This window comes from Balearica regulorum, chromosome 2 (genome assembly GCF_011004875.1).
Source record: "Balearica regulorum gibbericeps isolate bBalReg1 chromosome 2, bBalReg1.pri, whole genome shotgun sequence".
In the NCBI taxonomy this organism is placed as follows: domain Eukaryota; kingdom Metazoa; phylum Chordata; class Aves; order Gruiformes; family Gruidae; genus Balearica; species Balearica regulorum.
Window position 1 is genome coordinate 61,971,991 of NC_046185.1, and position 23,769 is coordinate 61,995,759.

Here is a 23,769-nt window from a genome sequence, read left to right on the forward strand (position 1 = left end):
ACAACAAATCTTAGATAGTATGCTGAGCTGGTTGCTATCCATAGGTGTGTCATGTTCCTTGATTTTTTTTTTTTTTTCTCTCTCTTAACTATTTGGGCAAGCGGTACAGCATGAAATAGCACAGTAATTGTTCAACATAAAATTTCCAAATTACAGTTGATGAAGTTCACTCAAAAGGAACTAAAAGTTCCCAAAAGAAGGTGGCAAATCTATGGATAATATTGAAAATAATCAGCAATAAACAATACTTTGTACTATTTTACACTGGAAAGTTTATTTACGTAATCCAAACTCTGTCACAGCAAACAGGCTCTTACTGGGTCCCATCCTGACAGACTCATAAAATATTTAAAGAGTTTTAATATTACATTTCAAATCACACTTTTGAAAGTTTCTCTTGTGTGTAGCTCACTAGTTTTTAAGGCAATGAGAATGCTGATAAGTTTTGGGTTGTTTTCTTTTTGGATTTAATTTGTATCAGTCTCATGTTCAGCTGCTGTTCACTGATATTACCATGGTACAAAAATGAAGCTGTTGTTTTGGGTTTGTTTGAAAAAAATAATATATTGTTCTTATTATGCTATATGTGATGTGATTTTCCCTGTGGACTATCCTGGTAGAAGTTATATGTCTATGGAATTTGAATTAAAACAGATTAAACACTTGCAAAGTATTACAGATTTTTTTTCTTCCTCAAATCCCAAAAATAAGCAATTATTTTGAAAAGACAAGATAAAAGTACCAAGGGAGGCAAGAAATAAGGGAATTACCAGAAATAATCAAAACGATCTGGTACTCCAGGTACTTAACCTCAAACTCTCCCCCTTTTTTACCCTCAGTAAAGTAGGGATATATTTTAACTGTCTCTACAAGCAGTGAAACAATACCAACTTCTTGGCTTATGGATATTTCTGTATCAGGGTTCCAACTGAGAACTTCAGTGTAATCAAATTCATTACATTATTGTTTTGGCATTTCAATATAAATGGGGTCATCAAAGAAATGACCCGATACTATGGGGTTTTATTTGTAATGCTGTGCACAACTTAGAATTGTTTGCTATGACATTTGATAACTCAGGAAATAAGCCAACTTATTAATAGTACAGTTCTGTGTATCCTCATCAACTTCACATGCAAGCATTTATATATCCGAAAACCTTCACTAAGTGAAACAAACAACAAATATCCCTTGCAATGTGTATACGTCCTTGTTCAGGAGTACACAAAAATGTTTTGTAAGGGTGTATGACATTGTAAACAATTTAAGTCTTCAGTGCTAGGTTGAATGGCAATTTGGTTTAGGTTTTTAGATTCTTAGCTGAAGTATAGGATAACCACAACACTATTATTGCTCAAATAGTTCAGAGAAGCCTTGTGTCCACAATATTCTCAGAAGAACCTAGACTCCTATTTTCCTGTGCACGTGAAGAAAGCTTTCCATTGGAGAAGGCTACAGAAAATGTGCTTTTTACTGTCAGGCTGTTGACGCTCCTTTTTATCCAGCCAAGTGGAACCAGTAACTGATCTGTAGGCAGGCTCACAATGCCTCTCCCTCAACCCCTTTCAAAAAAAGCCCCAACATATTCAGCAACACCTTTACTAACGCTTCCAGAGAAAAGGGGAATCAAGCATAGGTGGGCCAGGCACACGGTTTGTAGTATGCAGACTTATATGATTATCAGCCGTCACGGTAACACCTTCATCTACTGGGATTTCGTCCTCAGTAATACAGCAGATTTGTAAAAGGCCAAAAGATGTGTAGATCCTAATTCTCAGGTCTGCCTTCTAGTTCTGTTTGTTTAAGGATTTTTTTTTTTTTTGTCTGTTTGTTCAATTTCTGTGTGGTTTCTTCTGTAGGTTTCAGCAGAATATATACATATGCACACATACAACTACATACGTATGTGTATTGTTTTGTAAATGTTCTGAATCACGCTTTTTTCTGCTTTGCATCATTTATTCATGTATCTTCCATGTTCTCATTTATTTTTTTGTGCAACTAAACCTTATAATAAATTATTATTAAATATAACCTGACAGTGACAGTGTCTTCATGTTTTATTTTCTCCTGGGCACGGGGTGAGGGGTTGGGGAGGTAAGGAGGGAGGGAGTAGAGCAGGGGCCACACTTCTATTCCATCCTCAGATAGAAAGCGCTGAAATAACTGTTGTGAGTGGCAAGAAGCCTGTAAAACCACCCAGCTGTCAGATAGCAAGCTTCTCTTCATACTTTTAAATCTAGGTTCAAGGATCCCTGATATATTTGTTTTTGTCGGCTGAATAGTACTGTTTGCCCAGCAGCAAAATAACACCTCCTGTGTGGAAAATCATGGATATTTATTATTCTATAGAGCTCTCAATTTGAGATGCAAAAATCATGGACGTAGACAACATTGAGCACATTTTCTTTCTCACCCTGTCACATACGCTTCTCACACACATAGCTTTCTCAGACCAAATTAACTTTATGTAAGCATATGCAGCTCCATTCTGCATGTCAGAGCTGTTCTAAAATTCTTACTTAAGAGTAGAACTACTGTGTAAAAATGTTTAAATTGCAGAAGTACAAATAATCTTTAATTTTACATATGAATCAAAAGATATGTTAATGCTGCAGACTGCAATACAACAGAGTCATACCAGGCTGGCTGTCCAGCCAAAGCCACCCGTGCTCGGCACAGCCAGTTTGACCTTCGTCATCTCACCGACGCAAATAAAAAAAGTCTAAGCTGCAAATATAAGGCCTGTGCTTCGGTTACTTCGTTCTTAAGAAGGAATCTAATGGTCTTTTGTCAGGTTTGTGTCAGATATTTTTCAAGTTGCTGTAAATCTCCTCTGTCTGCCCAAGTGATGATTCTTCTCTTTTTGCTGTGTTCCATGTGCCGTGAAAATTGTATCTTCCATAACTGTTAGCAGGCTAGAAGAACATTTTAAAAAAAAAGAAAAGAAAAGGTTGAAGGACTTTTCTCAAAACAGCTACAGCTTTGAAAAAGGAGAAAATTGATAAATTTTCCTCATATGCTGATTTATTATTGGGAAATATTTAACCATCAATTAAAATATTTTTTGTCATCTTGTTTTCTACAAATACATTTCAGGTTCAAGCCATATGAAAAAAGGAGTTGTACTTTGAATATGTTTCATAGCTGTCCCACATCAGCTGCCTGGTAAAACACCAGTGGAATACCCCCTTCCCCTCACATACACACTTGAGATGCAGAAATACTCTCCTGTGTCAATCTTAAAACATTAATTACTCTAAAGGTATCGATTATGCCAAGAATTAGTTATGGCGTTAAGACAACTTAAGGCGATCGTGTCTTGGTTGACTGGCATTGGAGCAAAGATGATTTCTGAAGAAAATGGTCAGTCCCTAGCATATGGTCACCCTAGGAAGAACTTCATTCTGGAACAAACAGTGACCCAAGAGTCAGAATGAGAGAAATGGGAATGGCAGGAAGTCAAAAGGCTTTATAAGGACATATCTACAGTGGAGGTCACTGTTGGATCATACAGAAGTGCCGTCTCAGGGGAGACAGGTGGAAATCTGAGTCTCACATCCACTGTGAGAATGGGGTCATTTCCCTAAGCGCAACATAACTTCATGCCCCGACTTAGGGTATGAAGAGACAAGGCAGAAGCAGTGAGATTGGCTCCTATCTTTCCACTTCTGAACTTCACGCCTTGAATAGGATTAAGAGGTGAAAAAAAGACTCAGAACTCCAAAATCTTTATAAAGTTTTACAAGTAGTGACTTGAGGAGAAAAGGTATTAACAATACACAAATAATATAAAAGCTAGCAAACCAAAAGAGCTAATCTGTTAACAATATGGAACACAGTTGGGTCTCTCAATGTAGCTTTAAAATGCTGAAAAATATTCATCAAAAAAGAGTGAATAGGGACAATCATACTTTAAAATATTCAAATTTTCCCATCTGTATATTTTAAGATTAGACTATAAGATTCAAGGGATAAAAAGAGTAGATACAGAAGAGAAAGATGTTAAGAAATATACAATACAAAATACGAGAAAACTCCAGTTCTCTAGCTGATCTTACCTGGGTCTGAGTAGAGTACAAATGGTTTGATAAGGCCTCTGTGATCCCCTTCCTCTTCTTTCTGATGATACACATTCAGTCAGAAACACGATAGAGGGAACTGCACCATATATGTTAGTATAGTCCAAACTATCTAATTCCAGCATACAAGAGATAATGCTGGTATTTTTTATTTTCTCACTGAAACCAATAAATACAATAAAAATCCAAGTAGTCTCTCCTCTGATTTGCAAACTGTAACATGCATGACATTAGCAGTGTTTCATCAAAACATGGACACAGATAAAAAGGCCCTTTGATTCAGGGGTAAATACAATAATATATTGCCAATAAGTTCTAGCAGCCTCATATAATGTGGTAGGGTAAGAAATTTTTTTTCTGCTCACTATTTCTTTTCATTGGAAGCAGACATTCTGGATCGTATCTGGAGCGTATATTTGGCAAGGAATACAGCAAACTGTTAGTTTGGATCCAGCTGTGAGCAAATTTGGAACATAAAATCAGAAGACAAAAAATGCTAGAAGATGTAGAAAACCTCAAGATGTCACCTGTCCTTCTCTATGCACGAAATAGGAACAGCCTATGCCTAGGTTTGTTATTTCTGACAAATCACCCTTGGCATGAAGTTTCAGCTAATACCACTGTAAGCATTTGGTTGACTAAGGAACTTGACTAAGCCATTTGTTTTTCTAATGTGAAAAAAGAAAAAAAAAAAAAAAAGTCACTTTTTTCATAGGCTGTAGAACTGATTAGTTTTTTCAAGTTTAAAATTTTGGCAAGAAAATTAAATTTTCACATCTATCTCTTTCTAATTTGTTCTGAAGAGGATAGTAGGATGAGCTGTCAACACCTTTATACTTATCTGCTTCAATATATTAAGCAAATTAGTTACTCACTTTTTGCAATAAGCAGCGGTGATATTGAAGATCAGTAAACAAATTAACAATAAGACAGCAGCAGAAGTTCCTCCAGCTATGTATATAATAAAGCATTTGCGATCCCAAGATTCTAAAATAAAAGTGTAATAAGTATGTTTAGTATTTTATATGAACCAGCATGAACTTTTTATGACAAACTAAGTTGAAAATCAATAACTGTGTAGAGACATTATTCCATGACAGCTCCTGCTCAATATTCAGACCTCATTTCTCAAAAGCCTTTGTTATGCTGAACTAGCTGTTATGAAAGTTGTGACTGGGATGACCAAAGGCTGGTGAACAGAGCACAGTGGTATGAAAAAATCAGTGATGCCTTGTATAATCGTTTCCTATCTCCGTCCCTCCTCTGGTGAGAAAGTGACTTGAGATATGGATAATAAAAGCACTCAGACTACTTAAGTGAATGTTCTTGGCATTGTAAAGGCTGTCCCATAAGAGATACCTAACATTCATGTGATACTTCCATGGGCAACAAGATATTTTTCAGAGTACCGGAAAGATCTTCTCAGTCCTCAAGAGGTTTTCTATTCAGTACTGCACACAGTTGTACCAGTTGTTTTCTACTTTAATTCAACAAGAAATCTTTTCACTTTTAAACAAAAATATTTCCACAAAAATTTCTCCCATTGTGATTGCTTTGTTTTCAATAACCTAGTACTGTGCATGCTCTGATGATAGATGTCAGGAAACCCATCCAAACCTGCTTGTTCTAGCCTAAACAAAAATGCTTTGAGAATTACAGCCAAGGCAGGAAAAGTTACATTTATAATATCTTTGCTTAAAATGCATTGACTTCTTCAGTATGGAGTCTCATCTTCAAAAGAAGCTAAGGAGCAACATATTATAACTAAAGGGTAGAGACAGGCAAGGCAACAGCTTCAAGGGATAAGTCAATATAGTCTTACGGTGCTCAAGTTTGTGGAGAGGTAATGTGATATTATTCTGATTTTTGAGGTGAAAAAAGGTAGAGGAAAGAACAGAGGTAATATATTCAAAGTCACACAAGAAGCCCACAACACAAGTCCTCAGTACAGTTATCATGCATTTAAAACATTTATGAATCTTTATCTTGTCACAGTTCTGAACACGGTTAGTAGTAGCATTAAAAAAAAAAAGTCTGTTAAACCACAGAATTTCGAGTCAGCTTTTTGCAGCCCACCACAGTGCCCCGCTTCCTGCTTCTCTGCTGCATCTCTGCACTAGCGCTCTGCAGACTTGAAACTAATAGCATAAAAAGCAAACACACACAAATAATATGTAATAAACATGTCCGTACGTAGTGTATTTGTGGCTAGCAGTATCAGCTGCTACAGGAAATATCTTAGCCAGATGATCTTATCAACTTCTAGCAGTCTCAAATGACCCTATGTGTTGGCAATGCCTTGATGAAGGAAGCATTGGGTGTGACTCTGCCCAGTTATCTACCAAAGAAGAAATATTTCCTGCATGTTCTTCACTTTATCAACATGTACAAGTAAAACAAAACAAGAAGTACAAAAAAGTGAGGATGCACTGGGATGGAAAAGGAATAACGTCTCTTGTGTTACTTACTACAAGAGATTGTGGTCATATCTTATGGCCATGAACTTGTTTGTTGTGTTTCAGATAAACACTAGCAACTCATTGGTGAACAGAAACTAAAAAACTGTCTTTAGGTTAGTCCCTCTTTAATGTTCTACTCACGGTACGGAGAAAGATAGCATCTGAAGATGAAACCAGAGCTGCTCCAAAGAGCTTTCATTCTGGGTAAACAAGAAAGTTACCTGCTCAGTTCATAGGCAACAGAAAACAATCATTATCACTAACAACAGTAATCCCAGCTGATCAGCTGCTGAGCCATCACCAGATGGCTTTTCTCTCCTGGATCAAAAAGCTTCACAGCTTCTTATCTGGCTGTCCTGAGTATCAGTTGAGACTTTCTCAGGTACACCTCTTCAGTATTAATATGCTCATTGGAAAGGATAACAAAAAATACTGATTACAGAAGAGTCTCTTCCTTGAATTCCAATGTTATTTTACTGGAAGAAAAAAAGCAAGAAAATTCTCTGAGAAGTTTATGCCACTGAAGGTAGCGTAATAACAAAAACTGATGTCTTTTGTACTACAACTGCATATGAAATCATTCCACTTCCAGCATGTTTTCAACTGCTGTGTACTTAAAAGGACAGGATGGTGCATATAGCTGTGTCCAAATTTAGGGAAAATCATAATGTCTTTTTTTCCAAGTGTTTAGCTACCCACCACAGAAAAGCATTATCTGTGCCAGTAAGCACGTAGAGAAATAAGGAGAAAACATCCTGTAAGCAAATAAAGAAAAAATTTAAAAATCTTGTATTTAATTATCATCAGTGATGGGTGAATGTGGATAGAGCTCAGCAACATCCTCACCCTTCAATCTAAGCACTCCAGATCTTTTTCTTTTCCTGAAGTTTCACCTTCAATTTTATCAGGTTAAGATAATAATCTCTGAGTTAATGAGTTTGAGAGCTGAGATTATCAGCTGTCAGTTAAATTTGGATGAGAAAAATCATTAGATTTTTTTAGAACCAACAACAACTCAAAGTCCTTTTGCCTTTTCTTATTTGAACTGAGCAAAGCCTTGCTGAGGCATTTGTTTTCTTTAACTATACAAAACCCTTTGTAATTACTGACTTTAACATAACATTCAAGATTTTGCAGAAACATGTCAGAGGCTTGCATGCGTCTCTTTAGTTCTTGTGTTCTCATCAAAGGTGATATGCTGATGGGAGGCTATTAAGTGTATTTTCAGTACAATTTCTGTTCAGTATTAGCGTATCACTCTCTCCCTCATCTTCGTAGCCTTGGCATTTTCTCTGCAAGATTGTGAAATTCTTTTGCAAAAAGGTTTTTGACCTTCACTGCATTGCCTTTGATTTTGAGGAGGAAGCACTGATGGCCCAGACAGTTATTTGTTTTAACAAGAGATTTGAACTGTACTCTAAAGATCTTCATGTAGCTTGTCACATGCCTTGCCGGACTGGCACATATGGTATGCTACCTAGACATCACTGAAATAGTTTTGCCTACAACTGAAAGGCAGAAATCCAGCATGAATGCATTCATGCCCAGAGAAATGTGCTTTGTTGAATAGAGACCCACAGACATGGACTGATGTCTTGTGTTCATACTGGAAGAGTTCATGAAGGGAGAAGGGAAGCTAATTTCACTCCTACCCTGATTCTCCTCACCCCTGACTACAGCCTTATCCTCTGTTTCTATGGCACAGAAGTACTGCTGTCTCGTCCCAGCTCAGAAGGACTGTATGGTTACCCCCAATGACTGGACAAGTATTCCCTTGCTTTTCATCTGGGTGCTTTGAAGATCATACTGGGTGCTATTGAAAGACATTTAAAGGACAATTTAAATGCCCAGTCAACATGGATTCACAATGGGAAAATCCTATCTAACTAATTTGATATCCTTCTATGATAAGTTCACCCACCTAGTGGATGAAGGGAACAAATGCCGGATCCTGCACCTAGGATGGAGTAGAGCCAGGCACAAGTACAAATTGGGAGAGGAGTGGCTGGATAGCAGCCCTGCAGAAAGGGATCTGGGGGTGCTTGTCAACTGCAGCTCAACAGGAGCCGGCAGCGTGCCCTGGCAGCCCAGAGGGCAAACCGCATCCTGGGGTCCATGAAGCACAGCGTAACCAGCTGGTCAGAAAAGGGGATTATCCTGCTGTATTCAGCGTTGGTGTGGCCTCACCTTGAGTGCTGTGTGCAGTTCTGGGCCTCACAATATAAGAAGAATATTAAGGTACTTGAAGGTACAAAGATGGTGAAAGGGGCTAGTAGAAACCATAATGTAATTCTGACCCCTAAATGTACATTTAAATACAACCATCAACCAGTTTTTCAGATCTAGTGGGAACACACAGCAACACAAAATGTTTCTATTTTCCTTTGTCTAAGAGAGCTTGCTATCCCACTTTCTGCTGAAGCAAGAAAAAAACTTACAAAATTGTTCTAAAAATGGCTAGGTCTTCAAGATGGTATAAGCATTTCTTTTTCAGCCCTTCTAATTTTTCAGTTCTTTCATATGACATCTCCCCTTCTTTCCCAATCACCTACCAAAATAATGCATGGATTTTAAGTCTGCTTCCTTCATTCAAAAACATGCTAAAAATGAAATCAAATCAATTGAAAAAGCATGGTAAGTAAAAATCAGAAATGGATTCAGATGTGAAATCTGGTGACATGACCAATCTCCCTGTTAATAGAATTTTTAGAAGGAGAAATAAGTTGAAGAACACATTAGAAATTAATCCAAAGAATTAATTCAGAGTCTCTTGCACACATTCTATAATTATGTAATATTCAGCCTCCTGTTTCTGTCAGTGTCGTCCAACAAAAGCTACACTACTTTACATACACATGTTGCTTTATGTGTTCCAGGTTTTGAGGTCGAAAAAGATTTGCAGAAGACTCATTTCAGCTGGAAATTACTGTTACTGAAAAACAACAATCACAATATTTAGTGGGATGGAATAGATAAACTTAATGATATTGATTGGATTTCATGGTTTTATTTGGACTGTTGTTTGAAGACATTAAATGCAGCATGCCAGCTTCTACTAATACAACTGCAAGAATATCACAGGTTTTCCCAACACTTGAATACCTATTCCTCTCCCTCTCTCTTTTTCTTCATAGGAATTCCATGTTATTTCTCCTTGCAAAAATACACTCACCTTTAGAATGTATCTTAAAGCAAGCAATTTGCTTTAAAATATAGTCTAAGCAGTGTTGCTTCTTTCTACTGTACCACCTCTTTGAATCAGCAGATTTGGAACTATTATCAGTTCTGCAAATAATTCTGTGCTCTTATTTCTACCTCCTTTCACCCAAGTTTCCTCCTCTTTAAAAATTCTTGGCATCTTCTCAAGGACAACTTCTCAAAAAAAAAAAAAGTTTCTTATTTTTCCTCTTACTCTCTCTTAACATAAACAGAGTTTTCCCTACAACTGTTTACAGCACAGCTATTCTCCCAGCTCCTAACTTCAGTATTTCAAAACATCTCTGGAACTGGGCAAGGCGAGATTTGCAGCACCCTTGCAGAATCACACCAACAGACTAAAAACATTGGAAGAGTTTGGTAGAAAATCCAAGCTAGAGCGTGATTTAGCTGTAATGCTAAGCCAAAGAAAATGAAGTGACTGAACTGATAGAACACACACAAAAAAATAGCATAGCGCTTTTCTGTCACCACTTGGTTTATTCAAGCCACAGCTGTTGCATCAAGTAGAGTAAGTCACTTGTGAGTTTGTGAGAGACTTCACCGGGTATACCACAGCGTGTGGAGGGAGCTGGCGCCTGGCCTGTCACTCCTTTCCCCTTAATGTTTCTCCATACCTCACTGGAAATATTAACTGCATGTTTTGAAACAGTTCCAAACGTCCAAAGAGAAATAGTTGGAAATCCTTGGCATTTAATTTCCTTTGATATTAATGAAAATTCAACAAAATGCGCTTCATATTATAGAGTGAGGGCCTAAAAGGGAGACAACGGGGTGTTTTCTGAACCATACAGTACTTCAGCTTCTTCAATGGTTTCAGACCTTTTTTCTACAATAAACAGGCATAACTATGCTGGCATTATTAGAAGTAAAAATGATGAACAGGATTTGTTTCAAGAGCAAAAGAAGCATGGAAACTAAACTCTTTTTTTGGAGAAGAAAGAGTTTGTGTACGTAGGGCTGACAACTCTTAATGCATTTTTTTGCAACTCATTATATGCTTTCATTTCAGTATGAGAAGCACTGCACTTGGAGTAAACAAAACTATTTCTATTGCTCTACAATTTCAGTATGCTTGATTATATGAATACAGTTAACAATTTGAAATTTGAATGTTTCAAATTATCAGAGGTGAGAGGAATTTTTCTTCTGGTACTCCTTTTCATCACATTCTGCTCAATTTCATGGACTTTTATGGTCAAGTATTCAGAGTAAAGAAGGTCAGCTTTTTTTTTTGCCCAAGCACATTCTCCACTTCTTAATAACAATATCACAGATCACACATATTCTGAAGTTTCATACCCCATGCCACAGCTCTTAGTACTGTCAGAGAGGTCTGCTAACATTTATTACCAAGAACAAAAGCAGTACCCTCAAAAGATACCAGAGAGCTGGACTGAATGCTGCAACAGGACAAGAACGACTAGGGTGGTACAAGAACTGCATCTTCAAAATGCATGCTATAAAGAAGAACCAAAACTGAGGAGGGGCAGTTCTGCCATAACAGAAAACAGAAGTAAAGGCGGGATCCAGCTCACAGTTTGAGAAAAGTTGTTTTAAGTGTCTACGGATGTAGACATAAGTTCCCACTATTATCAAACTGACAACAGTCACAAGCAAAACCTAAAGACCTTCTCAGCTCCCCCTAAAGAAACTCCTTACTTGAATAAGGTAGAGGCCATTTTACAATTTTTTACATTTTCAAATGAGAGTGTGCTCTTTGCCTTTCTTGGAGGGTAGGTCTGGACCCTGCTGTGTACTGTGCTAATGGGGAATTCTCCTCGTGGCTTCGCTGGGAGAATGCCCACCTCTCCCCTCAAACTCAGGCAGTCTCTCCTCTTCCAAAGCGTCTCCTTCCTAACATCAAGCCAGTTTCTCACAAACAGGTCTAAAGTCCTATAACGAGATCAGACAAGCTTAAAACCAGATTCTTTCTGTGGGAACAAGATTAATTGTCAACTTTACTTTTACACGCTGCTAATTGGAATGTGGTATTGAAATAAAACCTCACTTGTTATTGAAGAGTTATTTTATATGGGTACAAGTGTTAATACCTCAGAAGATCCTATTGTAAAAAACATTTACCACTTCCTTTTTTACTTACCAGCCACAGTAAAACTCATCACATAGGTTTTGTTTCTTCCAGTAGCTACGCAGCGGTACGTTGCAAAGTCAGAGACGGTAATGTTTTGAATGACAATCATGGAGTTTGTCTGATCAGAGCAATCCACCAGTGTACGGTCTTTGAAATCCGAACCAAAGCTGGGCTTTCCTGACGAGTTGCACAGAACAATGGTATCTACCTGATCTGCTTTAATCCTTTCCCACATCACTTGCTGCACTGAATTTCCAATTTTATAAGGACAAGTAAAAGTGACATTTCCTCCTGGCTTGGTAAACATGTGATTGTTTTGTTTCTCAGATACTTCAAAAGCATCTGTGGAAAAACACACACACAAAAAAAAAGGTTATAATTGATTCAAGGCAAGTTTAGTATCAACAATTCTTGTATGGCAAATATTAATGAAATTGACTTACAACAGGAAGATACTCAAATAATTTGAAATATTAAAGAATATCATTTATACCTACCTATGACTATACTTTTGTGCACATTTAGACAAAACAGTCTTATAGAACTGTGAGGCTGTGATGACATTGCAAGAAGGCTATTTCTATACATTTTGAGTACATGAATGTTTTATTAACAGTTTCAGCAAATATTCAACAGCATAAATTATGGGGCCAGTCTAATTAAATTTTTGATAGTCTTGTTCTGCTTTCACACTAATTATAATAAGAAAATGGTTTGATGTGACCCTCAGGACATGCATTAGTAAATTATGTTAAAAGAGATTCCAACCTATGAACTACAATTCTCCTATTCACAAACCTCACCACTGAAATGAAAAAAATCTTGTCCATTCATATACTCTACTGGGAAAAACCTGTGGGATAAGTCACGCTGTGGTATGAAAGGACACTTCTAGACAAATTCAAGACTTCCACTGCCTATAAGCCATAGATATATCTTAAATAATCTTGACTGAAATCCCTCTGCTCTAACTTATTGTTTTTAGTAATAAAATTCACTATTTATAAATTAAGAAAAAAAAATTAAAATCTTCAATAGAAAGATTGTCAATGTTTCTGATATTCAGAGCATTCAACAGCCACTTGGTTTCTAAAGTCAACTTTGTAATTGTCCTGGTTTCGGCTGAGATAGAGTTAATTTTCTTTCTAGTAACAGGTATAGTGCTGTGGTTTGCATTTAGTATGAGAATGATGTTGATAACACACTGGTGTTTTAGTTGTTGCTAGGTTGTTGCAGTGCCTACTACAGTCAAAGACTTTTCAGCTTCTCACGCCCTGCCAGGTGCAGAAGAAGCTGGGAGAGCACAGCCAGGACAGCTGGCCCAGGCTGGCCAAAGGGACATGCCCTGCCACAGAACATCATGCTCCCTATATACCTGGGGAAGCTAGCTGGGAGGTGGGATGGCTGCTTGGAAACAGGCTGGTCATCGGGGGGGGGGGGGGTTACACATGTGGTGAGCAATTGCATTTGTGAATCACTTGGGGTTGTTGTTGTTGTTATTATTATTACTATTAGTATTATTATTGTTGTTGCTGTCGTTACTACTACTACTACTATCATCTTCCTTTTTTATCCTATTGAACTGTCTTTAGCTCAACCCAGAAGTTTTTTTTCCGTTCTTCTTCCCATCCCCTTGGGTAGGCAGAGGGGTGAGCAAGTGGCTGCATGGTGCTCAGTTACCACCTGGGGTTAAACCACGACAGCAATGCCTGTATCTCATAAGTTAGGACTAGCACTGTCATGTTTTGAAGACTTTGATGCTGAAAAAGATTAATGATCAGTCTTTTCCTACACTGTAAAAGGGCTGATCTTTCAGTCTCTTCAATGAGTTTCTTTTTTTATTAGATGTCTTTAAGTCAAAAAATGTCACTACTATATATTTTTAATGTGTTTGCCTCTATCTATGGCAGCAACTGGAAGCAGAGACAGAAAATTAAAATTGCATAGGAAAAATTACAGTCATTAAATGCATCAAAACCTCAATCTGTTTATAAAAAAAAGTTCTGAAATGAGGCTGCACCGAGATTCATGGGATGGTATGGTTACAGTAGCTATCTGGGTGGAACTGAATACCTTATAGGACTGAGCGAGATATAGATCTTCCTTGATAGAACATTTTTACCAAAAATCTAAGGAAGAAAATGCTGGTAAACTGTATTGCTTTGGATACTGGTAATGCTAGGGTTGTCAAAATCATAGGTACTGGAGAAATCAGCAATATGGCGTGGCCTAGCTCACCCCCTAAGCTGGGTGCAAAGAGTAGTAGGATTTAATGTGGGCAAGCATACTACCCTAAACCTAGGAATAAGTGATTCCATTCATGTTGACAGGACGGAGACTTCATTGTGGAAGTCTGAGTTCTGAGACTTGCGCAGTCTCTGTGAAATGGTGAATGAAAAAATCTAACCTGCAATTTTTTATCAACAGAACACAGCACAGAAAACTTACATTCCCTCTGCCTTTGGAGACCAGAAGTATGATTAAAACATTGAAATGCTGAAAGACAAAAGGAACTGTGTCTAATGAGTTTACCTAAAAAAAAATTAATGAAGAACTTGAAGATCTATGTAGACTGTAATCAAGGAGACAGAATGTTAATGATAGACAAGGACAGAAGAGAGATAAATTCACTAAACTAAACAGAAGGTACAACACAGTGATGTTAATTAACTCTTTGGACAGCTTGCCAAAGGCTGCTAAATTTCTATTACTGACGATGACTGCCAAGGCTAGATAATAATTTAAGATATCATGCTAGTTCCAGCAAGAATTTACTCATGGAAGTCTAAGTGTTATTCAAATACGACTATTATGATGGGAGTCTACACTTGCAAAATATGTTCCTTGAAGTGCAGTCCCTCAAAAGTCACTAGACTAGAAAAGGTATTTTTTAATATATATCTAGCAGATTCAGATCTGCAGATTCAAATCTGCCAGAGAAGAGGGGTAAATGAAAAGATAATTGAAACCAATTCTCCCTCTTGCCCATCATATTCTTGCATGTCAGATCCTTGCCTCCTGTTCCACTTTCCAGACCACTAACTTCCAGCAACAGCCTGCTTTACAATAAACGACATATTTTTCCCTGAGAAATCTTGTCTTCACTGTGCAGCCTTTGCTGTTTTCTGCTATGAGCAAGTCTTACTGCTACCACACTCTCCTTAGGAGCCTTGAAGTCTCCTCATCTACTCCTGGGTCCATCCTTGCTGTCCTATTCATTTCATGCCAATGCTACCCAGAACTCCAGGTGTTTCTCCTATCTAAACATGCTTATTAGGGAAATTATGTTGTTGATGATGATGATACCTGCCACCTTTCACAGGATTCCCACCTGACCCAAAGGGCAGCAACCAGGACTGTATAAAAAAACCAGCCTTCTTCCCTGCTGCCATGCCATACATTTGCTAGAAAAGTATACATTATACCTAGGTGAACTGTGAACATGATAAACATTTTCCACCAAAATCATGAAAATCCTTTCTGTCTTAAAACTTATTAGTTAACATTGTATGTTGTATTTGCCAAACAATGTATCACAGTTTCCCAATAATATATAATATTACAACATACTATAGCGTACTGTTGCAGGTAAGTTACAAAGCTAAGGTTGCCTTGCAAGTTCAGTGAAGAATTTCCAGGTACAAATATTGATATATTTGTATAATTTGCTGGTATACAAATAATAAATAATATGCTAATAGTGAGAACTACGTACAAACAGCCAAATTAAAATAGAAAAAGTTTTGAGATTCTCAGCCACTGTACATTCTATTATAGCCATTTTCAAACACAGACATCATGCCACATTTTATTTTTTTTCATTGCATGTGTATTTTACTTGACAGTATGTAGCAACATTCACGTATTTCACTCTTGATGGCAGATGTAAATCCCTCCCCTTCTTACAATATGATACCTTGCACAGCTTAGATGATTATGTAAGGCACAAGCAGTGGAGAATCAGGCCTACATAGTTCTAATTAAATCTTCCAAGTACACTAAAGTATTCCAGGCTTTTGTTTTAAGCAATTGTCCCATTTTATTTTGACACCGGCATCAGCATATTTCTTTCATGCTCCCTCTCCTCTGTGCAATCACTTTCCTTATTTAGCACCTTTTTGAACAGAGCTTCTTTGCTTTCAGCCTGGCACGCATAGGATGAGAACCTCCCATTCTGAGAAATACTTCTACGGGGACAAAAGCACACCCACATACCTTCACCCCCACACACGCACAACTCAAGATGACACACCATGTGTGAGCATTCCAGAAATAAAAAAAAAAAAGGTATCGTTGCATCTGATAAAAATAGACTTTGCCCTGCCTGCTGCTCGTTCCGGCCACTGGCACTGCTGCCTGCTCTGCCCCCTGCCATGGCCACGGCATCTCGCCTCCTGGGCAGAAAGTAGGAGGAGGTGACAGCCCTCACGGTGGGTGCATTTGTTTCTGCTCAGTAAAGAAGTGCTCTGTGTTTGATATTCTCCCGGCATCTCTTTTGGCATAGTGTTATCTCATCACATTTTGCAATTATATTTTTTTCTAACTCTTTTAGGGCCACAAAGGAGAAAAAATGCAAGCTTTCCTATTTTTAAAAACATAAACTTTCAATATTTTTTTTGGAAAGCAAATATAAGAAATAGAGCTATAAAAGAGTATAAACCAACTTCCCAGGATTTAAAGGATCAAGCAACTAAAATGAAGTTCTGCAGCAAGGAAATTGTTGAAATTAAGACATTCCTTTTGGAGGGAAAATAAAATAACAGTGTCATCTTCCCACCACCACCATCCCACCCCCTTTGCTACAAGCAAGTGAAAGTCGACATCAATGTTATGTAAAAGTTTGGTCCCTATTCTTTTGGATAGAGACTTTCTACTTTTTGGTTCCTGTCCTTTACACTTTTTTTTATTTTGTTTTATCCTTTGAGTCTCCAATAGGATTAACTGGTTTTGTTTCTTCAAAAGAAATTCACTTAGATACCTGGACTTGTTTTCACCTAATTTATTCATTTTTATAGTCAGTTACTATGACATTTTAATTACTGTTCACTACAAGTTTCACCAATCCCAGATTTATAATCTTATACAAGGTGCAGTGTTTCACTCTGAACTACATATAAATCCCATGTGTTCCTCCTGGTTTAAAACAATATTCAAAGGAAACAATATTCGTACTTTAAAATCAGTTCTGCAACTTCAGAAAGCCAAAATTCAGCACAGTAAAATAAAATGCATTGAAATATTCCTCTGGCTTTCCATGTTTCTGCGTCTCTGTTGAGGTTTAAAGCTTAGCAGAGGTTAAGTACTACCAGAGCTGGTTTTATACAAAGAGAGTTACATCAGCTGCTGCAGGCAAGTACGTACGCTGTCGAGCAGACATGCGGGGAGTCACACCCAACCTTCAGCTGTCCCAGCACACGGACATTTTCCAGGTGCTCCCAGGTACCACAAAGTCAGGACAAGCTCATACTGCTCAGGCTGATGGTAACAACAGAGCTACCTTCAAAGCTCAGCTACCCTTAGGAAATAATGCTCTCCGTCAGAAATAACTAATGATGACCTTGGTAGGTTTTTTTTCAAAACTGCAAAGCTAGCTTAGCACTAGAGCACAGGCAAGTTCCCAGGTCTCACTTGGTTTGCTGAAGCTCCACATAAAAACACAATCTTCTTCCTCTGCTTATTATTATAAGTGACAAAATAAACTGCAGATGAAAAAGAGGCTTAAAAACTTATGAAGATGAACTTTCTCCGGGGCTCTTCTTTTCACCAAGAAAATCAACTTTCAGATGAGAAAATACTTCAAGATTGACCCCTTCACCCTTCCTGAATAGGCTAAATATGGAATTATATTTAGCTCCTAAACTAATGTCTTCCATTAATGTCTAACTGTATTAGTGCATACCACACAACTTTGTTGAGTTTCTAAAAAAATAGTTTTGCCCTTTTTTGGAAGAGACAGGAAGATATGGATCCCTAGCTATTAAATAAGTAGGAACAGTAAAGATCTTAATTTCTAATGAGCTCCTGACATGAGTTCTACAATCAGACTCAGAAAACAGCAGTAGTGCAGTGTTTGAAAAGGATGTATTTTTCCAATAGCAACTATTTGGATCATAAAAGTTAAAATGAAAGTATTTAAACTCCTCCACTCTTTAAATATCCCTTTAAAATATATTAAATAATATTGTGATCATTTGGTGAATCTTTCTGTACCAATTATAAATTCTACATGACATTATAAACACTTAGCGTGCAATTGTAATTCACCTCCCAATTCCAGTTTGTTTAAATATATTGCATTACTCTTTGTTGTTATTTTATTCTTTTAAGCTGAACTTAGTTACCTAGAATGTGGGGAAAGGGAGATGACAGAGAGAGAGAGAGAAAGAGTACAGTGCTAATAAGAGTGAGAAAATCATCCTCTCTTTAGGTATAGACATTCATGAACTTCCAGCAAGGAAAATTTGGTTGTTGGGGAGGAAGTCATCTGATAAAGGCACGCAATGTACTATGCCAGGATTCACCTGCAAGAGAGTCTTGAATATATAAGAGGACAGAATTTCAAATTTTCATCCTCTCCAGGAATTCCATCAGTTCAGGATGAAGGGAATTTACCAGCAATAGGCGTTCAATGAGCAGACAGAAGGAGTGGCACAGGATGTTGTGCTCAGCCTTCACTTACTGTTATTGATCCGTATTGTCTCACAGTGGGTGAAGAGAAATGCTATACTGAGAAACCGCATGCCACAGCACGCGTGTGTGCGCGCGTGCATTTGTGCCTACCGGCTCACATCTTCCACCAGGCTCCCAAGGGCAGAGCAGAGGATAGCCTGTTTCAAGCCACACAGAAGATAAAAGGCAGGGGAGAGGGGAAAGGAAAGGGTGTGAAAATCAAACTTGCTCCAAAGGACTACTATTTGAACCAATGTTTCTCAGGAGACAAAGCCAAGGGTGCCAAGGCAAGGAACAGAGTACAGGCCTGTGCTGCCCAGACCCAGAAGCATTATAATGCCCATGGGTACAGCACGAGGATGCACTGTGGGGAATTGCTGCCCCGCACCTCAGATCCTAGTTATTACTTTCAATGGATTGTTCTGTGGAATAAAAATATATTGGAGAAGAAGGAAAGATACAGTTTATTTCATAATGAGTTTGTTATGCATCTTGGTACCAGGTAAGAAAATGAAAGAAATCAATATATCATCAATTTTTTTACCAAATTTTTTCTTTCCATTTCTTTTTGTCCTTAGTAAGTTATAAATTATATTCCCGTGTGACAGACCCATTGAAAGAAAAATTCATCATTAGAAATATAAGCAGTAGAAAGAGGTTCTGCAGATGGGAAAATTTCAGAACTTAAAATATTAATCACTTCCTAGTGATTTCCTTTAGAACATTTGGATGTTTAACTACCTGAATCTGTAACTCCTTTTACCCTCTGCTTTTCACCTCCCTCTTTTCCTTCCATAACGTAGCATATATTTCCCCAAATAAAATATTTAGTCTGTGTTCATCTGTACTATTGCCTTAATTTTGAATATTTTAAAGCTGTCACAGTGCACTTCCCATTCCCCCCATTACATCCTGTAATGATTTCCAAATTTCATTATATAAAAATTTCATCCATCACACTTACTTACACTTCAAGAAACAAAAAACAGAGTCATAAAATTCTTGGAACTGGATTTAATTACTGAGTGCCACAGCAGTGATATCTCTTGATACTAGAGATAATACTATACTAAAGTTGAATTTCACAGTGGTTGCTGCAGTGAATTAGGAAATAGTAGCTGAGAAGATGAAGTATTTTGGGGTTATAGAGGTAGGGGAATACTTGCAAAAAAATAAATTCACTAGATTCAACTCCAGATCAGTTTTGGCTTTCTGTTCATGCTTTGACAGTGTTTCAAGGTTCCTTCCAGGTCAACTGTCCCTGCTTCTGTCTTGTCTATGTTTCCTTTTTACATTTGAGTTTAGTCAGGAGTTTCTTGTTCATCCATGCAGGTCTTCTGGATTTTTTGCTTGATTTCCTGCTTGTCTCAATGGACCGTTGGAGGAGATTTTCCTTAAAAATCTTTTCTCTGTCACCCTGGGGATTCCTCCAAGCAGACCTCTGAACAAGCCAAATTCTGCTCTTCTGAAGCCCAGGTTGTGATACTGCCTTCTTGCTTTTATAGTCTTCTCCTGGGATCATGAAATCCACTCAGCCAAGGTTGCCCCTGATCTTCACAACCCCAACAATTTCTTCCTTCTCTATAAACCTGAGGTTGAGCAGACCACCTCCTCTCTTCACCTACTTAATCACCTGAGTGAGGAAGTTCTCATCAATGCGATCCAGAAACCTCCCGGATTGATTATGCCATGCTGTGTTTCTCCTCCACAGATACCAGATGGAGGACCACAGCATGAGAAGCTTCTTCCAGTTGTCTAATATATCAGGCCTGATCACCCTGATCAAGCAGTCAGTAACATTCACGACAACATCACCTATGTTGGCCTGCCTACTAATCCTGACCCATGATCACTCAGCTGGCTCATCATCCATTCCTAGGCAGAACTTCCTACATTCTCACTGCTCTCTCACATAAATGGCAACTCTCCTACTCCACTGTCCCTGCCTGTCCTTGCTAAAGAGCCTGTATCCTGCCATGGCAGCACTCCAGTCATGTGAGTCATCCCACCATGTCTCTGTGACCCCAATAAGATCGTATCCCTGCAACTGCTCTAATTCCTTGTTTGTTGCCTGTGCTGTGTTTGCTGGTGTACACTTCATGTGGTCATCCGGTCATGCTGATTTCCCAGAAAAGGTATAAGAGATTCCCTACAAGTCCCCTCAGCATTTCCTTATTTGTATGGACACACTTGGGATGGTCACCCTTGTGTCCTGATTTGTTGTTTTCAAGGTGTTTCCTGTCCTTATGTTCAAATACCATTTGCTTGTCAACTCAGTCCACTTCCTCGCTCATTTGTCAGTTGTCATCTCACTTTCCTGTTAAAGGTCCCCTCACCAGCCTATTGGCAAGGATGCTTTTTCCCCATGTGCTCTGGTGGATCCTGTCTTTTCCTAGGAGCCCTTGATCATCAAAAAACATCCATGGTGATAAAAGGCAAAACCTTGTTGACACCAGCCATGTAACTGGGTCTTGATTCACAGAATCTGCCACCTCTTCTGAGGGCTTTTCCCTTCTTCAGCAGATCAAGGAGACAGCACCTGAGCTGCCCATGTCCGTGACCACCATCTCCAGCATCACATAGTCATGCCTGATGTGCTCCAGATCTCTCCTGGAATTTCTTTGGTGTACGTATGGAAAAGCTGCAGGGGTTATCATTTTGAGGAGTGGGCAAGCCTTGACAGTCTCTCTGCAGCACCCTAGAGTCTACCCTGGCAAGCAGAAAATGTCCCATATAGCAGGTTGGGTCAGCATGACCAGTGACCAGTGATGAGAAGTGAGAGTCATCCTCAAATTATCACACAACAGCAAGTCAGTTAATAGCTATAGTATCCAGCTGACATGCAATGCGTGTTCATCAAAACAATGCTCACAGGGAACATATAAAACAACCCTTCTAATTTTATCTTACTTTGGTAAAAACACTGCAGTCCTCACAGGTACTGAATGTTACAATTTTTTCCTTAACATAGCATATTCTGTTGCAAACAAAGTAACCAAAAGTACACAGCAGCATCATTATTCTTAGTAACTAACTGAACATTCAAAATGGTAAGGAGTAAAAAGAAGAAAGAGGGGGGGAAAAGTAAAAAAAAAAAAAAATCCCTAGTGCTGAATAAAAGGATCTGTATACTCTGACTGCTAGCCAAATAGAATCAAAAATGTTATAGCAATGTCTGTTTCCAAAAGTGAAATTTTCTTAGGTATGTCAACAGAGAGTCATATACAAGACAAAGGAGGCATTATTCTGCTTCATTTAGCAATGGTAATACCTGAGATGGAACATGGTGTTTCATACTATGTATCTTATTTTAATGAGGTTATATACAAACTGGAGAAAATTCTAATGAGAACAAGAATGATGACATTTAGAATTGTGAACTAAGAAGAAAAGTAAAAAGAACTGTGTTTGTTTAGTACTGAGGGATGACTGAAGGCTGGCAACATAAGAGCCTTCCTCTTTTTTTGAATGAAGGACTACAGTGAATAAACTCAGTATTAAACCAGGTTATTATATCTAGGTTAGATACAATGGGGAAAAAAATCTCATTGTAAGAGCTAGTTAAGCGCTATAATGACTACACAAGACTATTATGTATGCATTTCCAACATGGGCATCAGACAGGGATAATACAGATATGCTTATCCTGCCTCAGAACACAGAGGTGGATGAGATGAATTTGGACTGTCTCTCCAGCCTGAGTTTTCCACAATTCTATAATTCTTTTTGATCTAAGTTTTTCCATCCAAAAGGAAGAGGAGATATCTGCTCTACTCCCAATAGGGCTGGTTTGTTTTTTTCCCCCTAGCATTTTATACTGAAGGAGCATCCAATCCTTAGTTCATCACAGAAGATAAAAAGTAAGAAAACCAGCGTTTAACAGGTTGATAACCACAGCAGAGGTGTGAAAAAGGCAACTTCATTTGCCTCCATCATCTTGCTTTCTAATTAGGTGCTGACAATGTGGTTGACAGTGTGTAAGATACAGAGATAGTTCTTGCTCTGGGGAGCTCGGAGTCTGAGAGCCAAAGAATGAAGACCCCTCAGGATTAGTTGTTGCTTCCATGTGCTTTAAAGGGCTGATAATTTTTCACTGTAGACCTATGAATCACATTCTAAATTGAGACAGAGATAAATAGAAAGCAAGCTATTTCAGGTGAATAGGGACTTGAAAAAAATCTATGCAACGTGCTGCTTTTGGCAGGCAGAAGAACATTAATATAGAAGTAAGTGCTGAGTGGCACGGGTATGATCACACTAGCTAAGAATAGAAAAGCTCTGTCTTTGCTATCACAGAAGAGGTTGATCACTCTATTTAAAATATTGGAGTACTTCATGGTACATCTGGCATTTAAATACTCTATTAATGAACTTCCATTCTTATTCAGAGTTGCTAGCAAAACATATCCCCTGAGCAAATGGCCCATTGTCACTGATTGACAGAAACACAAATTTACTCATGAATTAAAAATAAATAAATAAATAAATAAAAATAACAATTTCCAATCATAACAGAAAAAAAAAAAAAGCACCTACCCAAAATCCAACCAATTGTGCAACTCTGTATAATTCACATTATGGATGTAAAAGTTACTACAAACATCAAAATAATATTTCCCATTCTATTCAGAGCATAGCATGAGAGATTTTAAGTCAAACTAGTAATATTTTACCATCTAACTGAAATAAAACTCCTGAGGAAAGTAAACATAAGTTTCAGAATATACAGAAATTTATGTTAGAATTCAACTGGTTTGAAAGACAAATAAACAAACACAGGACAAAAATATTCTAGGTAATTTTAACTACATTCACTCTTTATGTAAATAAACATACAACACTTCTCTGCCATAAAGGACAGTTTTTATTTAAATAGCTTATATATATAATTCTTCACTGCTGAAGACTTTTGACTTTCTTTCCAGATGAGTAGCAAAGGCATAGTGTATAACAGTAGAATAATATCACTTTGTGATCTAATGATGTTTATTGTATTCTATATTTTAAGTTAAATTTACATTGTAAATTTCTCCGTCATGCATTTTAAGATTGCTGATCCAATTTTAACTGATTGAGTTCTGCATTACAAAGGTCTTCACAAATTGATTTACTTTGCCGCTATGACAGGTTTTTGCCTACACTGAATCATTTCTGATGCTGTTAAATTTTAAATAATATTCCATTTATACATTGCAATCGAAACTTAAAACCCCTTACCTCAGGAATTGCTACATTTTGATGCAATACA

The 23,769-nt window shown here is 37.8% G+C and overlaps 1 protein-coding gene across 2 annotated transcripts in view; it reads right to left on the bottom strand.

Annotated features, from left to right (window-relative positions):
• Positions 1-1,313: 1,313 nt before the first annotated feature.
• The window catches only part of CD226 (CD226 molecule), a 39,945-nt gene continuing 17,489 nt past the window's right edge, over positions 1,314-23,769 (bottom strand). Inside the window, exons 4-7 of one of the 2 annotated variants that reach the window (XM_075744535.1) lie at positions 11,862-12,194; positions 4,958-5,069; positions 4,062-4,122; positions 1,314-2,918 (exon numbers count right to left, since the gene is read on the bottom strand). In XM_075744535.1, coding sequence (XP_075600650.1) covers positions 2,805-2,918; positions 4,062-4,122; positions 4,958-5,069; positions 11,862-12,194 — 620 coding nt within the window. In that variant the 3' untranslated portion in view covers positions 1,314-2,804. Of the gene's footprint in view, positions 4,123-4,957; positions 5,070-11,861; positions 12,195-23,769 lie in introns of both variants that reach the window. The other variant, XM_075744534.1, reaches the window with a different exon arrangement.